Raw genomic sequence first — 18,314 nt, 5'->3', positions numbered from 1 at the left:
TGGAAATTATATCAGAAATGAATGACTGACAATTTGTGAATAAAAATTAGGATTCATCACACTCCTGGTTGTTATCTAAAAGGATACCTGTATTGCTTCTACAGGCATGTACATGTCCCCACCAGCAATGTCATGACAGAGCGGGGTGACTCCACACCCCCCCTCCTTTTTAGTTAGCTGAAGGGGAAGGGTTAAGCCAGTATGGTAACTTGGTGCATACTGAAAACTAAATCCTAACTTCAGATGAAATTTGCTTCAGTTAAAAATCAACACCAAACAAATAATATCAGGTGTTATCATTGGCCAGATGACTGCTAGAAGTGTTTAAATCTCTTTTCAGTTTTCGAAATCAAACTAAAGCAATCTAAACCTGTCCAAGCTTGGCCAGCACTTGCCTGCAGTCACGGTTGTGGTTTGTGCTGGAGCAGCTTGGGGTGGGCTTTTTTCCGTTTCCCTTCCTTCTGGAGATTCATCATCTTATTCTTGAGGGGAAAGGGAAACAAAGTATCTATATCTTGTTGATGAAGGCCATGGTGCTGTCTTCCCTGGAGAGGTAGATCCTGTTCCCTGCCCCTTTCTGCCTGGAGAGGGCCAAGCAGAGAGAACACTGGCACTGTGTTGGGGAGCTCTGCCCTCCTTCATTGCTCCTGTGCAGAGGCAGTAATAGTTTGATGCCTGCTTGCCCTTGGACATCTATATTGGGTCATTGGCAGCTGGGCCGCTTCTTAGCACTGCTTAGCACTGACTCCATTAGTGTCAGCTAGCAACAAAGCACATTTCTGATTTGGGAGAAGTAAGTCTGCTCATAGCTACCACTGTTAGAAATATACCTAGTTTTGGCTGCAACTAGATTTGAACTTTGGCTATACAGAGGTCAATGCTAAAGCTTGTGCACACTACTCCCTTGACTGACACTTTGTAATGGATTTTTCTGCTAGTGTTGTTTTCGAGGCTTAGGATAAGAAATACATAGATATTTGCTTTTAGGACCAGCTCATCTACATATGTTTTCTAGATCTTCCTGAAGGAAGTAATTGTTACCGATGAAAAAATCTGCAAGTCTTTCAAAACTACAGTAAATAACCCGCTCTTCAGTCTCTCAACTGAAACAGCATTTTTCATCTTCAGGTTAAAAATGTTATAGAAAAGCTCATGGCTAAGAAGAGTGCAAATGGAAGTGATGCAAAAAGCATGTCTGAAATCAAGACATATTTACTGTCTCATCACTTATGGTCTGTGCTGGCTAAAGATGTCCTATTTAAAATCTATTGTAGCTCTTTTTCCTTGTCCTGTCCAATCGGAACAAAAGAAAAGATGAAGTGGTTTTTAATGTTAAGACCATGATTTTCAGTGCTGGCTCTGTTGCTAGAAGTTGAATTCTTACCCAATCCATTAAAGGGCACTGGTTTCCCATGTCATATCTAGTTTTGATCACAGCAGAGAAATGGGAAACAATAAAAACAGACGTAATGTGAAACAGATTTTTAGCTTTCTGCTTGATTTTTTTTTTTACATTAGTTTCTCACTTTTGAAAATATCTGAGTAAGAGTTAACTTGATGCTCTGCAAAAAAACTCCAAAACTTTTCTTTTCTCAGTTCCTGTAGGAAATCCTTGCCTTTAAAACAAGATGCTATATAAATAACAGTGTGCTGGAAGAATGCTGATGCAAACTGGGTGACTTAAGTTCCCTGTGGTGGCTGACAATATTTCAAAGTGAGACTTATGAGAAGATCTAAACAGACTGGGTGAAGTCTTTTCTAGAAAACTTTCTTCCCCGATTCAGTGCATCTCACTCGGAGTATGCGTTAACTAATTCTAAGGCCTAAGTTAAACCATCCAGGTGAAACTTCATCTATCTCAAAAAAAAAAAAATATTAAAAATGTCAAGACTAATTAGTCAGAGTTGTAACTAATGTAAAGGGTGATAATAATCTGTCTCCTTATAAACCAAAACAGGAGGCGTGAAGCCAAACTGATGTGCCTGATTAAAAATCTACTCAAGTGGGCTACATAAGTGGAGTAAAAGGGTTGAGTGATCCAGGGACTAAGGTTTATATTCTATACTATCTTCCTTTAGCCCAGTAACAACAAGGCCAAGACTACTGCTGTGCTCAGTTTCATACTGCATTAGCAACATCTTGCTTGCAGGCTTAGTAAGGCCTTACTTACAATAAGTTCCCTCGAGCAGAATCAGGCTCTATTCACTTAATTTGTTTCAATGAAGTGCCACATTGTGATGACAAGCAATAAACGCTAAATTAGATCCTCAGTGCTCAAATCATATAATAGCATATTTAGAAGTGTCCCTCACAGCAAGGGTTCACAGGCAGCACTGTAATTGTGCTGACCCACAAAGCAATGCTATCTGAGGCTACCAGCTTGCATGCATGGTTATGATCAATCTCCTGGAAAACTGGCCCTATGAGGGGAAGAGGAATTAGACATCTTTTAAAATTTGAAGTCAGTGATCAAAATTTATCATTCCACTGTGCATTCATCTGTCCGTGACTGCCTTGAATTACTTGGCAAAGGTAAATGAGCCTAGAAAAGAGGGGAAACAATTGAAAGATGTATGTGATTTTTCCTGGATTTTTGAGAGTTTGGAGATGTCATTTCACAACATATAGGGTGGAAGTTCAAGGAAATCTTTATTAATAAGAGGGAAAAAAAAACCAACCCAAACCTCAAAACCCTAAACAAGACATAGCAGAGAAAAAAAGGAAGAGGTAGTGGTGAAGGTTGAGGATTTGGAGCAGTTACACCTCTATCTGCAAACTCTTTCTGAAAGCTGCTGACAGAGCTTTGGCATCTGATCATGTCCTGACTGCTGATTAACATAGCACTGTTTTATATTTAACTCAGGCCAGAACAGGAGGGGCTGGGGGTGGGGTTGCACTGCTTATAAGGGTAGCACGGCAGGAACAATGTTCTTCTGTGTCAGTTCCCTCCTTCTCTCAGCCCAGCTGCACTTCTTTTGATCACTAACATTTCCTCCAAGAGCATGTTGTCTTTAATTAATTGAGTGTCTTGTGGAAAGCGAGGTGCAGGAGACAGGCAGAGAACAGCTATAGCTACACAATTAAAATACAAACCAAGACTACTGAGTTTACTGAATACAAGTGTTGGAGTGACTAATAACCTTTTTTGTAGTTAATGTTTTGCTCTGAAAGCGGACCCAGGAGCAGAGATGGAGGGCATGAATTTTGAGGATGAGAAGTCCAAGAGGTACTGCATGAAGACAAAGCATGTGGCTATCATCTGTGGTGTTGTGGTTATTGTAGGTCTTGCCGTGGGGCTTGGTGTGGGACTGAGCAGACCTAAATCTCAGAAAACTCCAGAGGGAACAGATCAACCAACAACAGATCAACCAACAACAGATCAGCCTCGTCCTCCAGTGGATTTGGGATCCTGTCCTCCCAAAGATGAGACTGGAGAGTGGACAGAATTTAGGCTGCCCACTTATGTCAAACCTGTCCACTACGATCTGGAAATCAAGCCTGAAATGGAGGCAGACATTTACAGTGGGACAGTCAATATTTCTATTATTTTGGAAAAACCTACCAGCTCCCTGTGGCTTCACCTGCGAGAGACCAAGATTACAGAAATGCCCACACTCCAGAAATCTTCAGGACAGCAGATTGCTCTGAATGATTGCTTTGCATACGACCCACAGGAATACATAGTGATGAAGGCAGCAGCAGAGCTCTCTGTCACTGATGAAAGTGATCCCTATGTGCTCACCCTGAAGTTTCAAGGCTGGCTGAATGGTTCGCTGGTTGGGTTTTATAGGACCACCTATACTGAGAACGGAGAGATCAAGTAAAGCAGTTTTTCTTTTATTTATTAAACTTTCTTTATTTCTACTTGTTCAGGCCTGCTCTATTCCTGTTTCAGCTTTTCAGTCTTGCTTCTCACCAATTTGCTGACATTTCTGGGCTGTTCTTTAGTTTTCTCATTCCCCTAAGGAAGATCCTGTATTCAAAACCCTTTGGCTGCTGACTAGTGAATCTGGGCTGGAGAGACAAGGGTTTGTTATTATTTTTCTGAAAAACCTTTTCAAATTCTACTGGTCCCAGATTACCTTTGAACTTTATGAATTGCTCTGTCGGAGAGCTGAAAGGATTGAGGCCTGTTTTTATCTCTGTAGTACAATAAATAGCATACAACTATTACCACCCTCTTCCTGTCACTCCCCAAGGTAACAGTTTTGGTGTAAAATACTCTTCTGATATGTTTCCTGATATGATGCCTCCGTGATGTTGTAAGCCTGAGGAATATTCAAACCAGAACTTCTCTGTCCCTCCTGCAGATGGTTTAAATTATATAGGAAAATCCAAACAATTAAGGTTATATTTGACTTGGGTTTTTTGTGCTCCATCTCTTCCTTATTAATATATCAATAGTTATTGAAAGCCTCTGCCAGTTCAGCTAACCCATTCCATTTGCCAGATTTGCACTACAGTGAAAGCTTGAAAAAGCCATTGCCCACCATTCAAAGGCTTTTCTTCACAGTTAATGTATGGAGAGGACACTCATCCATTTTCCAATATTTACATTTCTGAAGTGACTCATTCCAGCCTTTACAGCCAAAAGATAAACTTAGCTAGACTTTTACAAGGCCCTGTAGCAGGAACGTGAAGACAAGCACCGATGTGTTGTCATGTCACTTGTTTGCCCTCCTGGGACAATGGTGTCATGAGTGAGAATCACATCAGTTCCATTCAACCACTGACAGAAAATGCCAGGAGTAGCAGCAGTGACTGGCACTGACACCAGCAAATCCAAGAGGCAGAGGATAAAGCAAGCATTGATTTTTCCTAGTTAAACACAGTTATCTGATCTGTGAAGAATCTATGTAGTGAACAGCTTGAACACCAGACGGCTCTTTCTCCCTTCTTTTCCTCCGTCTCTGACCTCAGTATTGCTCTGACTTGAAAGGTGCTTTGATTTTATACTTTGAGTATCTGACATCTCCACAACAGTTTTAAAGTGCAACCTCTTATGATACATCCGAGTTGAGGTATGTTACTTCCTTTTTATTGGTGAAGGATACCTAGATATTAAAGTAATAGCTCCAGACCTGTCACAATACCAGAACAGCTGGACCAGAATACAGGTCTCCTGAGTTGCAGAGCACAAGAGGTGAGTGCCCTTCCCTCAGATCCAGACAGTAGAGGTAGACAAGGGCCAAGCATCTGATGTCAGGAGAAAAGGAGAACTTCAAAAACTGAAGAAAATATGAAATGTGGGCTCACTTTGACTGTTGCTACTTCTTGGCTGGAAGCTACAGTTGCAGGGATGATCCTAGCCAGCAGTCTGAAAACTCTCAGTACAGAAAGGAACTTGAGCATGGGAGTTTGTTTGTTAGACCTGAGAAGGGCTTTAATAAGAATGAGTGAATGGTGACTTCTGAAATGTTTTGCATGTAGTTGAGTTTGGGCAGATTGTTTGTGGGGGTGGAATAGGTGATGTACATCATAGTGATAAGTACGGCTTTGAAATTAAAACAACCACCAGCCAAGCTGCTGCTCTGTGGCATGAGGGGAAGTGATAGGATGGAGTGAGAAAGAATGACAAGAGAAAGGTTTTATTATTTAGTAAAACTGCATTTTCCCCCTGGCTTTCCATTCAGAGCAATGCTGACTGGAATTGGCTTTTTTGTCTTTGCCTGAGGTAGACATCACTCTTGAAAAATTTCGACCCAAATAGTTCCATTCTTATCATGTTGCAAGTAAATAAAAATCAGATTAGGTAAGAACAATGATCAAGTCTATTAATAGGGAGTGTTAAATTGAAGAGGGCTGAGGTGAAAATGCAATCCAACATGTAATTAACCTACTCAACCTTCCCTTCCGTGCAGTGTTAGAAGCAATAGGACCTTTTGAGAGAATTAAGAACAACTGGAAAGTCAGCTCCCAGAACTGAGCTGCTCCCCAGCTATCTATCTGTGAAGGCAAAAGTTTGCCAAAACATTTCTATAATGCCTTTTGTTTACAAACTGGGCACATATCCAGGCTCTGCTGCTGCTTACATTCAAATCTCCCACTACATTTTGTGGAAAACAGGTAGACATGTGCTGAACATGCCTATAAGTCTGGGATCCTTGAGAGGCTTAGGAGAAGAACACCTCATTTGGGAATCCTGTTAAGACAGATCACACAATTCCCATCAGGGCAAAGGTGCTTTTGGACATACCCTAAAGCAGATCTTGAGATACTTTGGAACACAACTATTTAAATTGATGTGCACATGCAGGTAGGGAACAGGAAAGCAGAAACTTTAAGAATGTAGGTTTTGGACATAGACCTGCCTAGATTGTCCTGTGGGTTCCTGAATCCAGCAGTAAGCACATAAGTCCTTTGGTGAAACTATTCCTTGTGTATTCCATTTCCCCATTGATGAAAAGTGAATAACAGTTCTTCCTTATTTTGCATGACGCAGTGAGCATAACTACATCACAACTGTGTTATTTTCAGATATTAGGGAAAGAAGTATAAGAAGAGTCCTTGCCTGGTGTAATGGGTTATTTCAACTCACTAATTTCTTACAAGAAATGTGCTAAAGCCCTCTTGTATTTTATCCTTAATATTACAAATAATACAAATGTCACAGCAGCTGGCTTGGATTTTGCACAACTATTAGTGATAAGGTATGGCTTCCCTTTTATAGGAATTCTGTTTTCTATAAGAAAAGAACAAGAGGTCTGGCACATGGCTAACAGGGACACTTGCATTTAGGATTTTGTTAAATAGTGAAAGACAAAATTTTTAGTGTACGGAAGTAACACTCCTAGTTTTCTTCCTCAAGGAGAAAGTTTCCTCAGAAGAAACAATGAATCTGAATTTTAGGAAAGACTAAGAGAAAAATGCTTTAAATGGCTTAAGGGGAAGAGAGGTTTTTCACTAACGCCGTGTACTTTGTGGGGGGGTGGGGAGGAAAATCCATCATGGTTCTTAAATGCATCACTATTTTATTTTGAGAACAGCTGGATGCAGTCTCAGTCACATTTTCACTTCTTATTAGGTATGATTTACAACTGTCACCTCTAGTTCACATTTAAAGATCTGGACATCAACAGCAAGTAGAAGAGCAGAAGCCACCAAAGACTGAAGAAAATCTTAGCTAAAAACTACATTATGAAACTTGAAAGGAAATGACAACATTTTGAGTTTCTGATGCCACTTTTATGCATGCCATAGTCTGGAGCTGTCATTGTCTAGCCTATAGAAAAAGCAGCGCTAAGGTTTTGCACTTGTAATGTCTGTATGCCTCTACAAGCATATGAGGATAGATGGATTATCATCTCATAAATCAACAGAGATATCACAGTGTTATCAGTCTGTAGGAACAAGACATAAATGTGTCAAAATATATAGCCAATTTTTTAAGCAATAGCTGTGAAGCATTGCCCTGGAGGCTTGGAGTTAATTTAATTGTGAAATAGCTTTCAAATCCTGCAGAAATAGAGAGTGAAAGCAAACAATGCACCAAGCAAAAGAAACTCTATTGAGTCTGAAATTATGTTAAGGTGAATGTTCATTATGCTTTCTGCCCATGAACTTTTGAGTTACTATTCCAAAGAACATGAATGGAGGGAACCCAGATATATTACCTCCATCAGACTGGTAAATGACTCTTGCTGCTACAAGTTCCTAATGACCAGTTTAGCATTTAACCGTCACAGGGAAATGCCAAGGGCAACAGAAACATTGAAAAATTGATTGTCAAGTGAGCTTGTAGGATTGCTGCAGATTTGTAATTTATGGTGTACACTTTTAATTACTTTTTGGAAAGAAAAACTACCTTAATATAGTTGGAGCAGCTGTAGAAGTGCTGTCAGAAAATGCTCGACATTCCAGATTAATTGAAGAAGCATCTGTGATCCCTTTCACCATCAATCACTTGAGAATACACCCTGCCACTGTATGGTTCGTTAATGGGAAAGCCCAATGTCACTGCAAGAAGCAAGCACATGATATGAACATTCACAACCTTCACCTTATGTTTTTATGTGACCCCTACTGTTCAGCACTTCCAGCTGTTTTTGCACAGCTGAGATGGCTTTCTAAACCCCCAATACAGCTTGCATAGCATCAGTTATATACTAGGATATTCATCTGAACTTTCCATGCTTTCTCCAGCAGTTTCACTAATGGAGTCAGGGAAGCATAACAGCACCAACAGAAAGCTGTATGTGGTAAATGCAAAAAAAGAAACACATAGGCAGGATGAGATTTTAGTGGCATTTACACAATTTCAAGGTGGTGTCTCAGGATATGTTCAAAACTCTGATCCCAAGATATGCTGTAGTGGGTAAATAATGCATGGAGTGACTTGATTTCCTTTCAGGTGATATCATCAGTATTTTATTTTAGGTGTATTTTCAGTGGAAAAGCTCATTAGGAAGGTAAGCAAAATTTTTACCATCCATGAGGGGTCATGCCTATCTTACTGCCTGGCTCCTAAAAATATTTGATGATAAGCAATTTGCTTTAGCTTTTGCTCTGAAACCTAGAGGATGCTGATGACAGACTTTGATTTATGTTACATATACCTATGTGATGTCAGCTTGTGCATTTCTGCTGTCACTTGGTTTTATGAATGGACAAGTACACACAAATACTTGTAGTTGAATTTAGTTTGTGAAATTGCTAAAAAAAATGTTTAGAAATTACAGACAAGATTTCAAAGCTCTATAATGAAGACTTGCCAATGTGTTGTTTGTCTAAGGAGCATTGCAGCTACTGATCATGAGCCAACAGATGCACGGAAGTCATTTCCCTGCTTTGACGAGCCAAACAAAAAGGCAACTTACAACATATCTATCATCCATCAAGATACATATCAAGCACTTTCAAACATGCCTGTACAGGTATGTATTTCCCAGCTCTGCTGCCTAAGTGAAATGGTTCTATAAAGCCACTGGAATAGTAGTGTGGATTGCAAGGTCCTTGCGTGTTCACAGACTCTAGCACCTGGACACTGTAAAACTAATGGTTAATAAATATTCCATAGAACAGGACTAGTTGGTTGTTAGGACTCATGGTGGTCCGCCAGGACACAACATGGCAATACAAAATCAAATCCAAAGCAGAAATGAAATGTATTTCTGTCTTTAGCTAGCTGATCCTGTATTCAGATATTCTAGGTGAGTGTCCTCTAGTAACTATAAATAGATAATGGCAGGTTCTTCAGCCAAACTGGGTGGACTCTGAGAAGGAATACTCTGGAAGACAGCTTATTCCTAGGTGGAAAGCCTAAAATAATCACTAAAACTAAATAAGGTCCAAAGCAAGGGTCTGCTGATCACAATCTAATGGCAAAGAATCCTTCTAGCAAGGAAGTCTAGGATTATTATTTTTAATAATACAGGATCTGAAATCCCATCTGTCAATTCATGGGTGTGGGCACTTGTCATTCCATCATGTCTATAATTTCGTAAATAATCCATTTCTGGACCAAGTGTGTCAAATTCCAAGTTTTGTATGAAATTCAACAGCATCAATTATCTACCTCTGGGCTTTCTGGAAGAAGATTGAATGGCTTTCAGATAAGAGACTTTCTAATGAATAGTTCAGCTGAATGTGTAGTCCATTGTGTAATTTCTAATAATATGTTCTGTAGTGGGAGATGAAGTGCCAAGTTAAAAAAAAAAAAAAAAAAAAGAAAGAAAAAAAGAAAAAAGCCTCTAGGCTTTTGGCATTTTCATCTTCCCAAATTGCTCCCCCACCCAGAAAACAAAGGTCTACTTTACTGTGTACTGTTTTATTTAGAGTCCCCTAAACTTTTTCCCCTAGCAATGCAGTGGAGAAAACTATTACCATTCTAGTACAGATGCCTTCTATACCCTCTGCAAATTTAAAGATCTGACCCATTGTTATTAAAGATATTTCTGTGATACCTAAAAGAGACCAAGCACTTTGATGAATAACACATGAAAGGAGAGTGCTGTACCTTTCCTCACAGACCTCAGATAAGGGAGGGTACCAGCAAGGAAGGTAAGGGGATAAGACTAGATAGTATGAAGATTTAGTGGGTTTTGAGATTTACTTTACACCTTGACATGTGGCCCTTGCCTCTAGAATGGACATACAAAAATAAGCTTTTTAAAGGCTAGCTACAGCTTCTTAATTAATTTACTAAAAAACAAGTACAGATAAGAAAATGCAGATTATGCTGAGTTCATACTCAAGTTTGATGGAGGGATTATAGTAGGGCACTGTTATATCTGATATGTTCACAAGGTAAGTAGCTCTGGTCTTAGTAGTGAAAGATCTTTGGGAAACATCCTTTCAACAGATGGAAATGTAGTAGTTTGTAAATGCAAGGCATGTTGTGTGTTACGTGTCTTGTAGCAGTTTTCATGATGTGGAGCTATAAAATCAGCATGGCAAAATCAGATCAGCAAAACTGAAACTTGTGCATTTCATTTGCATTTTTCACTGGATTTGATTTTTTAAAAAAATTTTTTCCGCTTAAGTCCTGAGTTTGTTGAAAGAAAAAGAGATGTTAAGATAAGTCAAATAATGTAAAAGTAGACTGTGAATATCTCTGTCGAAAGTGGGTTATGAATATCTGTGAAAAGGGTTTTTTCTCATGGAATCATATTACCTGTAACATTCACTGTCTGAGCTTTATTTGTATTGTGTTTATAACAAAAAAATCTCATGAAGTATTGTATCTCTAGGAAGCTAATGTCTTTTATATTCTTTTTGCTTTTTTCCTCTTTAAGTTAGTCATCCAGTCAGAAGCACAAAAGATTATCAGACAATAGCACAAAATGAGTAACAGAAATAAATATTTATGGGATAAATCACATACAACAGGACGAAAGTTTGGTCATATGGTTCATTTGAGAGTTAAGGACATTTGGGAAAATCAAGAAAGCACTACATTTTATGTAAACTGAAGCAACCCACCAGTTAACAGTGTTCATTTATATTTGAATGAATTCAGGATAGATTCATTACATTGGTCTTTATCCCAAGTAGCGTCTCTACAATGCCTGACTCATCCATGATGTATATATTTAAAAGAGGAGAGAATTCAGTCTCTTCTCTGATCTGTCCAAAGTGATGTTATTTTATGCAAGTATTGCAAGAACAAAACACAGTAGCATACACTGGAAAAATTCCTGTGCATGTGAATGATTTCAAATCTCTGATGAAAATTACAATTAAGTAAACTTACTTAGTGCAGAAAAACAAAGTCCCACTTCATGTAGGGCAGTATCGCAGAAGAATCCATGTCTGTTCTCATGCCTTCAGCAATGAGATGTCAGAAGCGGTGAACCTGAAGAGGTGGTTTATCATTCCTGTGTAGTTGCAGCCTTCATATAAATATTGTACCCTCTTCTGCATGTGTTTGCAATTCCAAAAATCAAACTGATTATTTTTCCATTTCTGCAGCAAACTGTACAACTCGGCGATGGCTGGAATCGAACAACTTTTGAGAAGTCAGTTCCCATGAGCACTTACTTGGTATGCTTTGCAGTGCACCAGTTTTCCTATGAAGAGAGAATATCCCGTAGTGGAAAACCTGTAAGTCCTGCTGCAACCTGAACATGCTTCAGATGACAGATGTACCTTGATTTGCATTTAAAACAAAAAAATCTCAATTTATAAAAACAGGAACATATTTTTCCATTTCCCATAGCCTATTATATGCAGCCTATTTTATCAGATTAGGTGTTCACAGTGGTCCCTCTGACCTTAACTACATATAGTGTTTTGCAGTCCTTCCCTGTCTCCCATCTTTGTGAGATCTCAGTCAGTACCTCCCATATGGGCACACAGGTGAGGAAGAAGCACTATTTCTCTAACCTTGTCCCTGACTTGAAGCTCAGTGTCTGAAGGATTGTACAAGTCAAGGGGTGCAGGAGAGTCACAGGCCATGGATACAAATACCTTATAGTTTTCTGTGGGTTAAAAGATATGAATCCATGCATTTGATATTATCACAGCCATGGAGACATAGGACTACAGTGCTATGTGCCATTATGTGTTGGCCTTAATATTCTTTATTTTACAATAAAGAATTACTGGGCTGCTGCAGGCAACTGCCCAGTGTAAGTTCTTTACAAATAAGTATAGAAGTGATAGTGTCTGCCTAAAGAGCTAGCTATTTGGTAGGTGCCCTAATGAAGTGCATGGGTTTGAATCTGAATCCATAAAGTTAAAATAGCTCCTTTATTTAGATGCAGTAGGCAGTCCCATCCAGTTCTTGCTTAGATTCAAATCTCCTGAAGGTACAGCTGATTAGAGATAAAGAAATAACAAGACACTACATTGATTCACAAACTGGAATCCTAAATATAATTTGCCCCTCAACATAAACTCCTCATTTAGCCTAAACCTAGACTGGGATGCTCAACCTGCTGTAAATTAGTTATTGGATTAGATTTTTCCTTCATCTGACACAGAGGATGATCCCAGGGCTGTATGCTATTGCTGCTTCCCCTTCCTTTCCCCTTATGTGAAATGTGGTCTTGTGGTTCACCTGAGCCAGCAGTGCTTCCCTCCTTTTCTGGAGATAGTGACACAAATGGACAAGGAATCTATAACAAAGCCCCAGCTGGGCCACCATTAACCTAGCAAGTTAGCTCTTCCTGAGTTTCCCTATCCAAAAAAGCTCAGCAAATCCTTGCCTACTTAGGGTTGTTCACTGATGTGAAAATCTGTCTTGTAGAAATCTCCAAGGTTCAGATTCAGTTCTTAGCAAAGACGTCCCGGCATAGTGCTGTGCTGAGACCTCTCTCCTCTGTGCCCTAACTATTATCATGCTGTATGCTTGTATTGTTTCTTGACAGATAGCTAAGGTTAAATTACACTTCGACAAGCAAATGGAGCTTGGTTTGAGATAGAGATGTAATATGCTTAGTTCCCTGCTGTTTGGCTAAATAATTTGCAAAACAGGAGCACATTTTTAAGCCACCCAGTCACACAATTTTGTTAACCAGTTGCTCTTCAATGCAGCTGATCCACTTACTATCAGGGACAGGACTTTAACTATTTGGCCTCAATAGATGTTCTCTAGAGTTTAGTTATTTTAAGAAGCAGAATTTGTGTAGCTTTTTGTGCAGAAAATAATGTGGTAGGTTAAAGAAAAGAAGTGTTTTACACTATTTTCTAGTTGCAAAAGTTAATATTCTCTGCTTGTCCATGCCACGCTCCAGAGTACGGCTCTGAGGTCAATATTTGTTTTTTTTCCCCAAGCAAAACAGTAAAGCCCACAATGTTCCCGACTGGTTGTAGCTTTTCTAAATAGAAGGGAGTGCTCACTGAAACATGGTAATTAAAGCGTGTGTGTGTAGAAGCAGGGGTATTCGTGTCAGTACAGAGGTTGCCTGAAGAAACATCTTCTAATTCAGGCCTCGGTTACTACATATTTTATTAATGTTGCTCACTAAACAATGTTTGAGGACTTGCCTGCACTAGAAAACTTGGGGTTTAAGCGAGGTTAATATCACAACTGTTTCCTTTCTCTTAACATGGACATAGTTTTACCAATAAAAAGTACATGTGTAAGATTGTTTTTAATAAAGGGAATCATAAGCTCTATCAAGAAAAATTACCTTTTACCTAGGAAAACCAGACTATCTTTAGAGTTTTAAATTAGATATTTAGAAAGTCATTCTTCTAACCTTTCCAAGATGTCCAAGAACTTTGAAGCCCAGCTGAACAATGAGGAATTTAGATTCACCAGCAGCTGAAAAGAAAATTCCATAGTTTGCTGTGTCAATTTCTAGCAACAGAAAAGTCCAACAAAAAGTATCATTGTGATCCTTAAATTGCTTTCATAAACAACAGCAAGAACATACAGCTCATGGTAAATTATTTAAATGGTAAATTATTTAAAAACTCTGCTGTTCACTCTGAAAGCTCTAATGAAGACGTTAATGGAATCAATGGTGGGAAATGTGCCTATAGCTGGAAACAGTGCTCCTGAGCTGATTACCTGTCAGGTACCAAATGTCTGGTTTGGAAAATCACAGAGGAGGTTATACAAATAAACCCAGAGTCAGTTCTAGTGCATGCTGAAGGTTTTGGAAACCATTAATATGGATCAGCTAGGGGACTGAAGGCTGCTAAATTGGGTAAAGAGCTTACAGAAGTGGAAATTGCAAATTGTAAATTGTAATTGCAAACTGACCCTGGGGGAAATCCCCTGCCTAGAATGGATTCCCAATTGAATCCCATAAGCTTTTTTTGGTTTTGTTTTTTTTTCATTCCAGCTTTATTTCTGACCACTTTGCCACCCTCCCCTCTCATTGGAGGAAATGTAATTTCATGGTATTGAAATCAATGTGCAGTCAGGCTCCAAGAGAGCTCTTAAAATAGACCAGCTCCTTTGCTCAGCTTGGGCCCTAAATGCCTGGCTGTAAGACAGCACTGAGGAGTAAACAAGCCACACCGACATAGCCAGATGAATGTGGCCCATTCATAAGAGTCACAGAGCTGGCAAAATGAGATGGATCGTTTTTCCTAAAACCAGAAACTTCGCTCCATATAGAGATCTCTTACTTTCCACAGTGGAAATATTTAGGGCCAGTGAAGAGAACAGCCTAGAGCTCCTGCAAGCTTTGGGACAAAGAGATTGAGGGAAAGACCCTCAAGAAATTCCGTAATTCTTAATTGAAACTTTGTCTTCAAAATGTGGAGGTAACATCCCAAAAGGTTTTTTCAAGCTGTAGGTAGGCCTCCTCATCATGGATATGGGTGCCATAAGGTCTCTAGTTCTACAGAGTTTGAGGTTTTCTATTGCTTGACAGCAATAGCCAAAGTAGTCCCAGGCACCAAGCCTCAGGGATTGAAAGGTCAACATACAACACACCATTTTTTTGCATTCAGATATACAAGAGGAGAACAGAAATGGTCGCTCATCACACACAGGGCTACCAAACATGCCAGTTTTCCTGGATTTGCCTGTTGGGAAAAGAAAGAGCTGATTTTTGGCTATGTTCTCCTGGGGCACAGCAACTCAGCGAGCACCACAGCTGTGACTGGGGGGCTGTATGGCCCAAGGTCCTGCATGGGCCAGAATCTGGGAAGAATGACAGGTCTGGTAAACACACTATCTTCAGAGGATTTGAGATCTTCAAACATACAAGGCCAAGAGGAAACTGTGATGATAGTAGGTAGAAAAGATAGGAAGAAGTTGAAGAAAATAAGGTGGTATGGGTTTCAGACACATTTCAATACAAATGTGCTTCTAAAGATTGGTCTGATGGGATCGGTGAAGATGAATTAACTGCTCAGAAAAAGTGGATCCCTTTTTACTGTGCTTGCCCAGGTTTCCTTCTGGAGAAAACCAGCCTTTGGGGGAGTAGGGATTGGTATGCATCCAGGCCCTGCTCCAAGCTAGGCCACTCTGAGCTTCTGGACATGAGTCTTGACAGTTTTACAATTTAGGTATACTGTGGAAAGCGTGCACAGATTATGTTGGCTTGGTCTCTCTTCTGTACAACATTTGAAAAACTGTTGAATAAACGTGTTAGGGAACAGAATTCAGAAAACCTCCTGTGTTATAGGTATGTACTCTAAATGCCTTTTCAATTGACACCTTCTGGCTTCTTTTAACTGAAAGCTGCTCTAATTGTCTCTATTTTACAGCTGAGAGTTTATGCCCAGCCACAGCAACTACACACGGCACAATATGCAGCAAATGTAACAAAAGTTGTATTTGACTTCTTTGAAGAGTACTTTAATTTGAGCTATTCTCTTCCAAAACTAGGTAATTATTAATATTTATATTTTTCATTCTGTTAATTCAGTGTCATGGTTATGTTGCTCCTACAGGTCTCTGTGCTTTTAGTGGAAAACAGCATGAAAGCATTTGGTTGCTAACTGCTTATATTATGTCAGGATATTTTAAAACTGTAGCAATGTAGTCCAAGATGCTCCTAAATGTCACGATGGAAGAGTTGCTCAGTTTACTGAACTGAAGCACTGGTCTTGGCATGGTTATTTTAAAGTGTCTTGTGGAAAGACAGGGCAAGCATTGGTGTCATCAGCAAAGGAACATCATGAGTTAAAACAGAGCCAGAAATTTCATAAAAATATGTACCACTTCCATGGGAACTTCTGGACAAAACTCAGCTGTGAGATAAGTGAAGATGTAAACTGCCAGAGAGTATGTCATATTATTTATTAACCTTAGTGCAAAGTGGGTGTGTATCAACCTCTTAGAAAGATGAATGTGGTCCAGCATTTAATTTGTAGCTTCTACTGCTGGGCTAAATAAAGACCCAGAAATAAACAAGACCAGGCACACTCTCAAATTTTGCCCATGGTTACAAAATAAGCAGAGAGAAAGTAGTGCATTTGGGCATCCTTTAGCTTGGAATATCTGGAGTATGGATCTGATTTGTGCAATTTGAACTAATAAAGTTGGGAATGTAATCAGCATTTTGGAAATGCCCCTTCCTAAGACCTTCAAAGAGGTAATTTAGTTAGGTTCATGAACTTAAAAGGATGGAAAAATACTAACTGCAAAAAAGTCAAGCGAATGTAATGAGGAAAAAAAATACCCAAAACTTTGAAGACAAGTAATAGTGCTATGCAAACTTTTTATTGGCCACTCGTGTTGTACCTATCAGGCTAACCTATATTACTTTAACAAAAGATTTTTACCTCTTCCTTTCAAAACATTATGAGTTTACTGTAAATATCTTTTTGCATTTCAATGACAACTGAATAGGGAAACCAGTACAATATATTGCTCTTTCACACACTGGTCCCCAATAATTATGGGAACTATATCTCACCTATGCTTCATATTCAAACTTTCATTTCCATGAAAGCCTGATGACTTTGCCAGGCAACATATGTATAAGGGCCTGTCTGCACTACAGGGTGGACTGGTATCCCCAGGTCAGCAGTATCAGAAGTATCAGAAGATAGATACCTTTGTACTGTTTTCCTCAGTGTCTATTTGTTGGATCACAAATCTTGACTTACCATGCCATTTGCTCATTATTAGAAGTCATCTGGGTCAAAATTGATGAATCAAATATGTTTCTGCATAATGTTTTATTTAAATATTGTGTTTCACATTGATTTATGGCTTCTGGCATTGCCAGTCTCCTTGTGATCCTCATTTTGACTACCACTGAAGCCCTTGCCAGACTATCAGCTTTGACTGTGTAATCAAGTTGTTTAATTTATAGTAAGTAATTCCTATCTTCTCTTATGGTGGGGTGAGAGTTGTTCATTCTATTCAGTTTTAAATTCATATGTACTTTTTCACCAACCCACATAGAAAGGTTCTGGTCATTACTTGTAGAAGAAAATACCAGTCCAGTTGAGTCTGCAATTCTCATTTAAATCGCTATTGATTACTGACCATAAATGAGTGACCCCTACAAATTACCAGGCATAGAAACAGATGCTGTTCACAACATGGGGGATTTACTTCAGTTAAAATGTCAATAAATACTTTTAATACAAGAATGTGACAAACAATGTCCTGCCTCATTATGCTACAAATAGTTTTAGGAGGTTTACTGCCTACAGCACATCCCCAGACACTAGTATGATTTCTAGAGCCAAAAGTAAGTAATGAGTGATGCACACGTTCACAGAAGTTGGCATAGCATCACCTCACAGGACAGATCCTCAGCTAGGGCAACTGATCTCAGCTCTATGAATCTCAGCAGAGCCAGGGCACTTGCTATCAGCTCCTGTAGGCCAGTTCCCTGCTTCTGAAACACAGACTGTAGCCTGCAGTCCATAGTAGTAAGCCAGAATCAGAAATGGTAAGCAACACAGGCTGTAAATACACAGAGAGAGGACGAGCTACATGGCTTAAGGGTACAGTGGTAATCATGTTATCTTTCTTTCAATGCAGATAAAATAGCTATTCCAGATTTTGGGACGGGTGCTATGGAGAACTGGGGGCTGATCACATACAGAGAAACAAACCTGCTGTATGATCCTGAGGAGTCAGCCTCTTCCAACCAACAGAGAGTAGCTGCTGTGATAGCCCATGAGCTCGTTCATCAGGTACATTTTAAGACATGATTAATTTTTAAAGTGTTTCAAATACATAGTCACAATATTTAATCTTGAAAATACTGTTTTTAACTCCATCTCAGGATCTTTTATGTGTGCTCACAGTCTGCTTGCAAAATATCATGTTAAAACAGATCCCCATTAGAGCTTTAAAATACAATTACTGCCTTGGAATTTTTCTCAGGAAGTTAGATGCTTGGGCCCAGACTGTCAGCCAGCTTATGAAAATCTGTTTGAAATATCTTAAAGGAACTCATTTACATGTGCAGATGTCTCTTTTGGGCAAGCAAATAGGGACAACT

The 18,314-nt window shown here is 39.3% G+C and overlaps 1 protein-coding gene across 1 annotated transcript in view; it reads left to right on the top strand.

The window, feature by feature from the left end:
• Nucleotides 1-2,919: 2,919 nt before the first annotated feature.
• Nucleotides 2,920-18,314, top strand: part of ENPEP (glutamyl aminopeptidase) — a 34,608-nt gene continuing 19,213 nt past the window's right edge. Inside the window, exons 1-5 of the mRNA XM_051789630.1 lie at nt 2,920-3,820; nt 8,732-8,873; nt 11,410-11,541; nt 15,613-15,733; nt 17,849-18,003. Of these exons, the coding sequence (XP_051645590.1) occupies nt 3,189-3,820; nt 8,732-8,873; nt 11,410-11,541; nt 15,613-15,733; nt 17,849-18,003 (1,182 nt within the window). The 5' untranslated portion in view covers nt 2,920-3,188. The remainder of the gene's footprint in view (nt 3,821-8,731; nt 8,874-11,409; nt 11,542-15,612; nt 15,734-17,848; nt 18,004-18,314) is intronic.

Source organism: Manacus candei, unplaced genomic scaffold, assembly GCF_025592945.1.
Source record: "Manacus candei isolate 608988 ecotype Guabito, Panama unplaced genomic scaffold, ASM2559294v1 h1tg000028l, whole genome shotgun sequence".
Lineage (NCBI taxonomy): Eukaryota > Metazoa > Chordata > Aves > Passeriformes > Pipridae > Manacus > Manacus candei.
The sequence above is the reverse complement of the archived record's forward strand: the minus strand, read 5'-3'. Positions and strand labels throughout refer to the sequence as shown.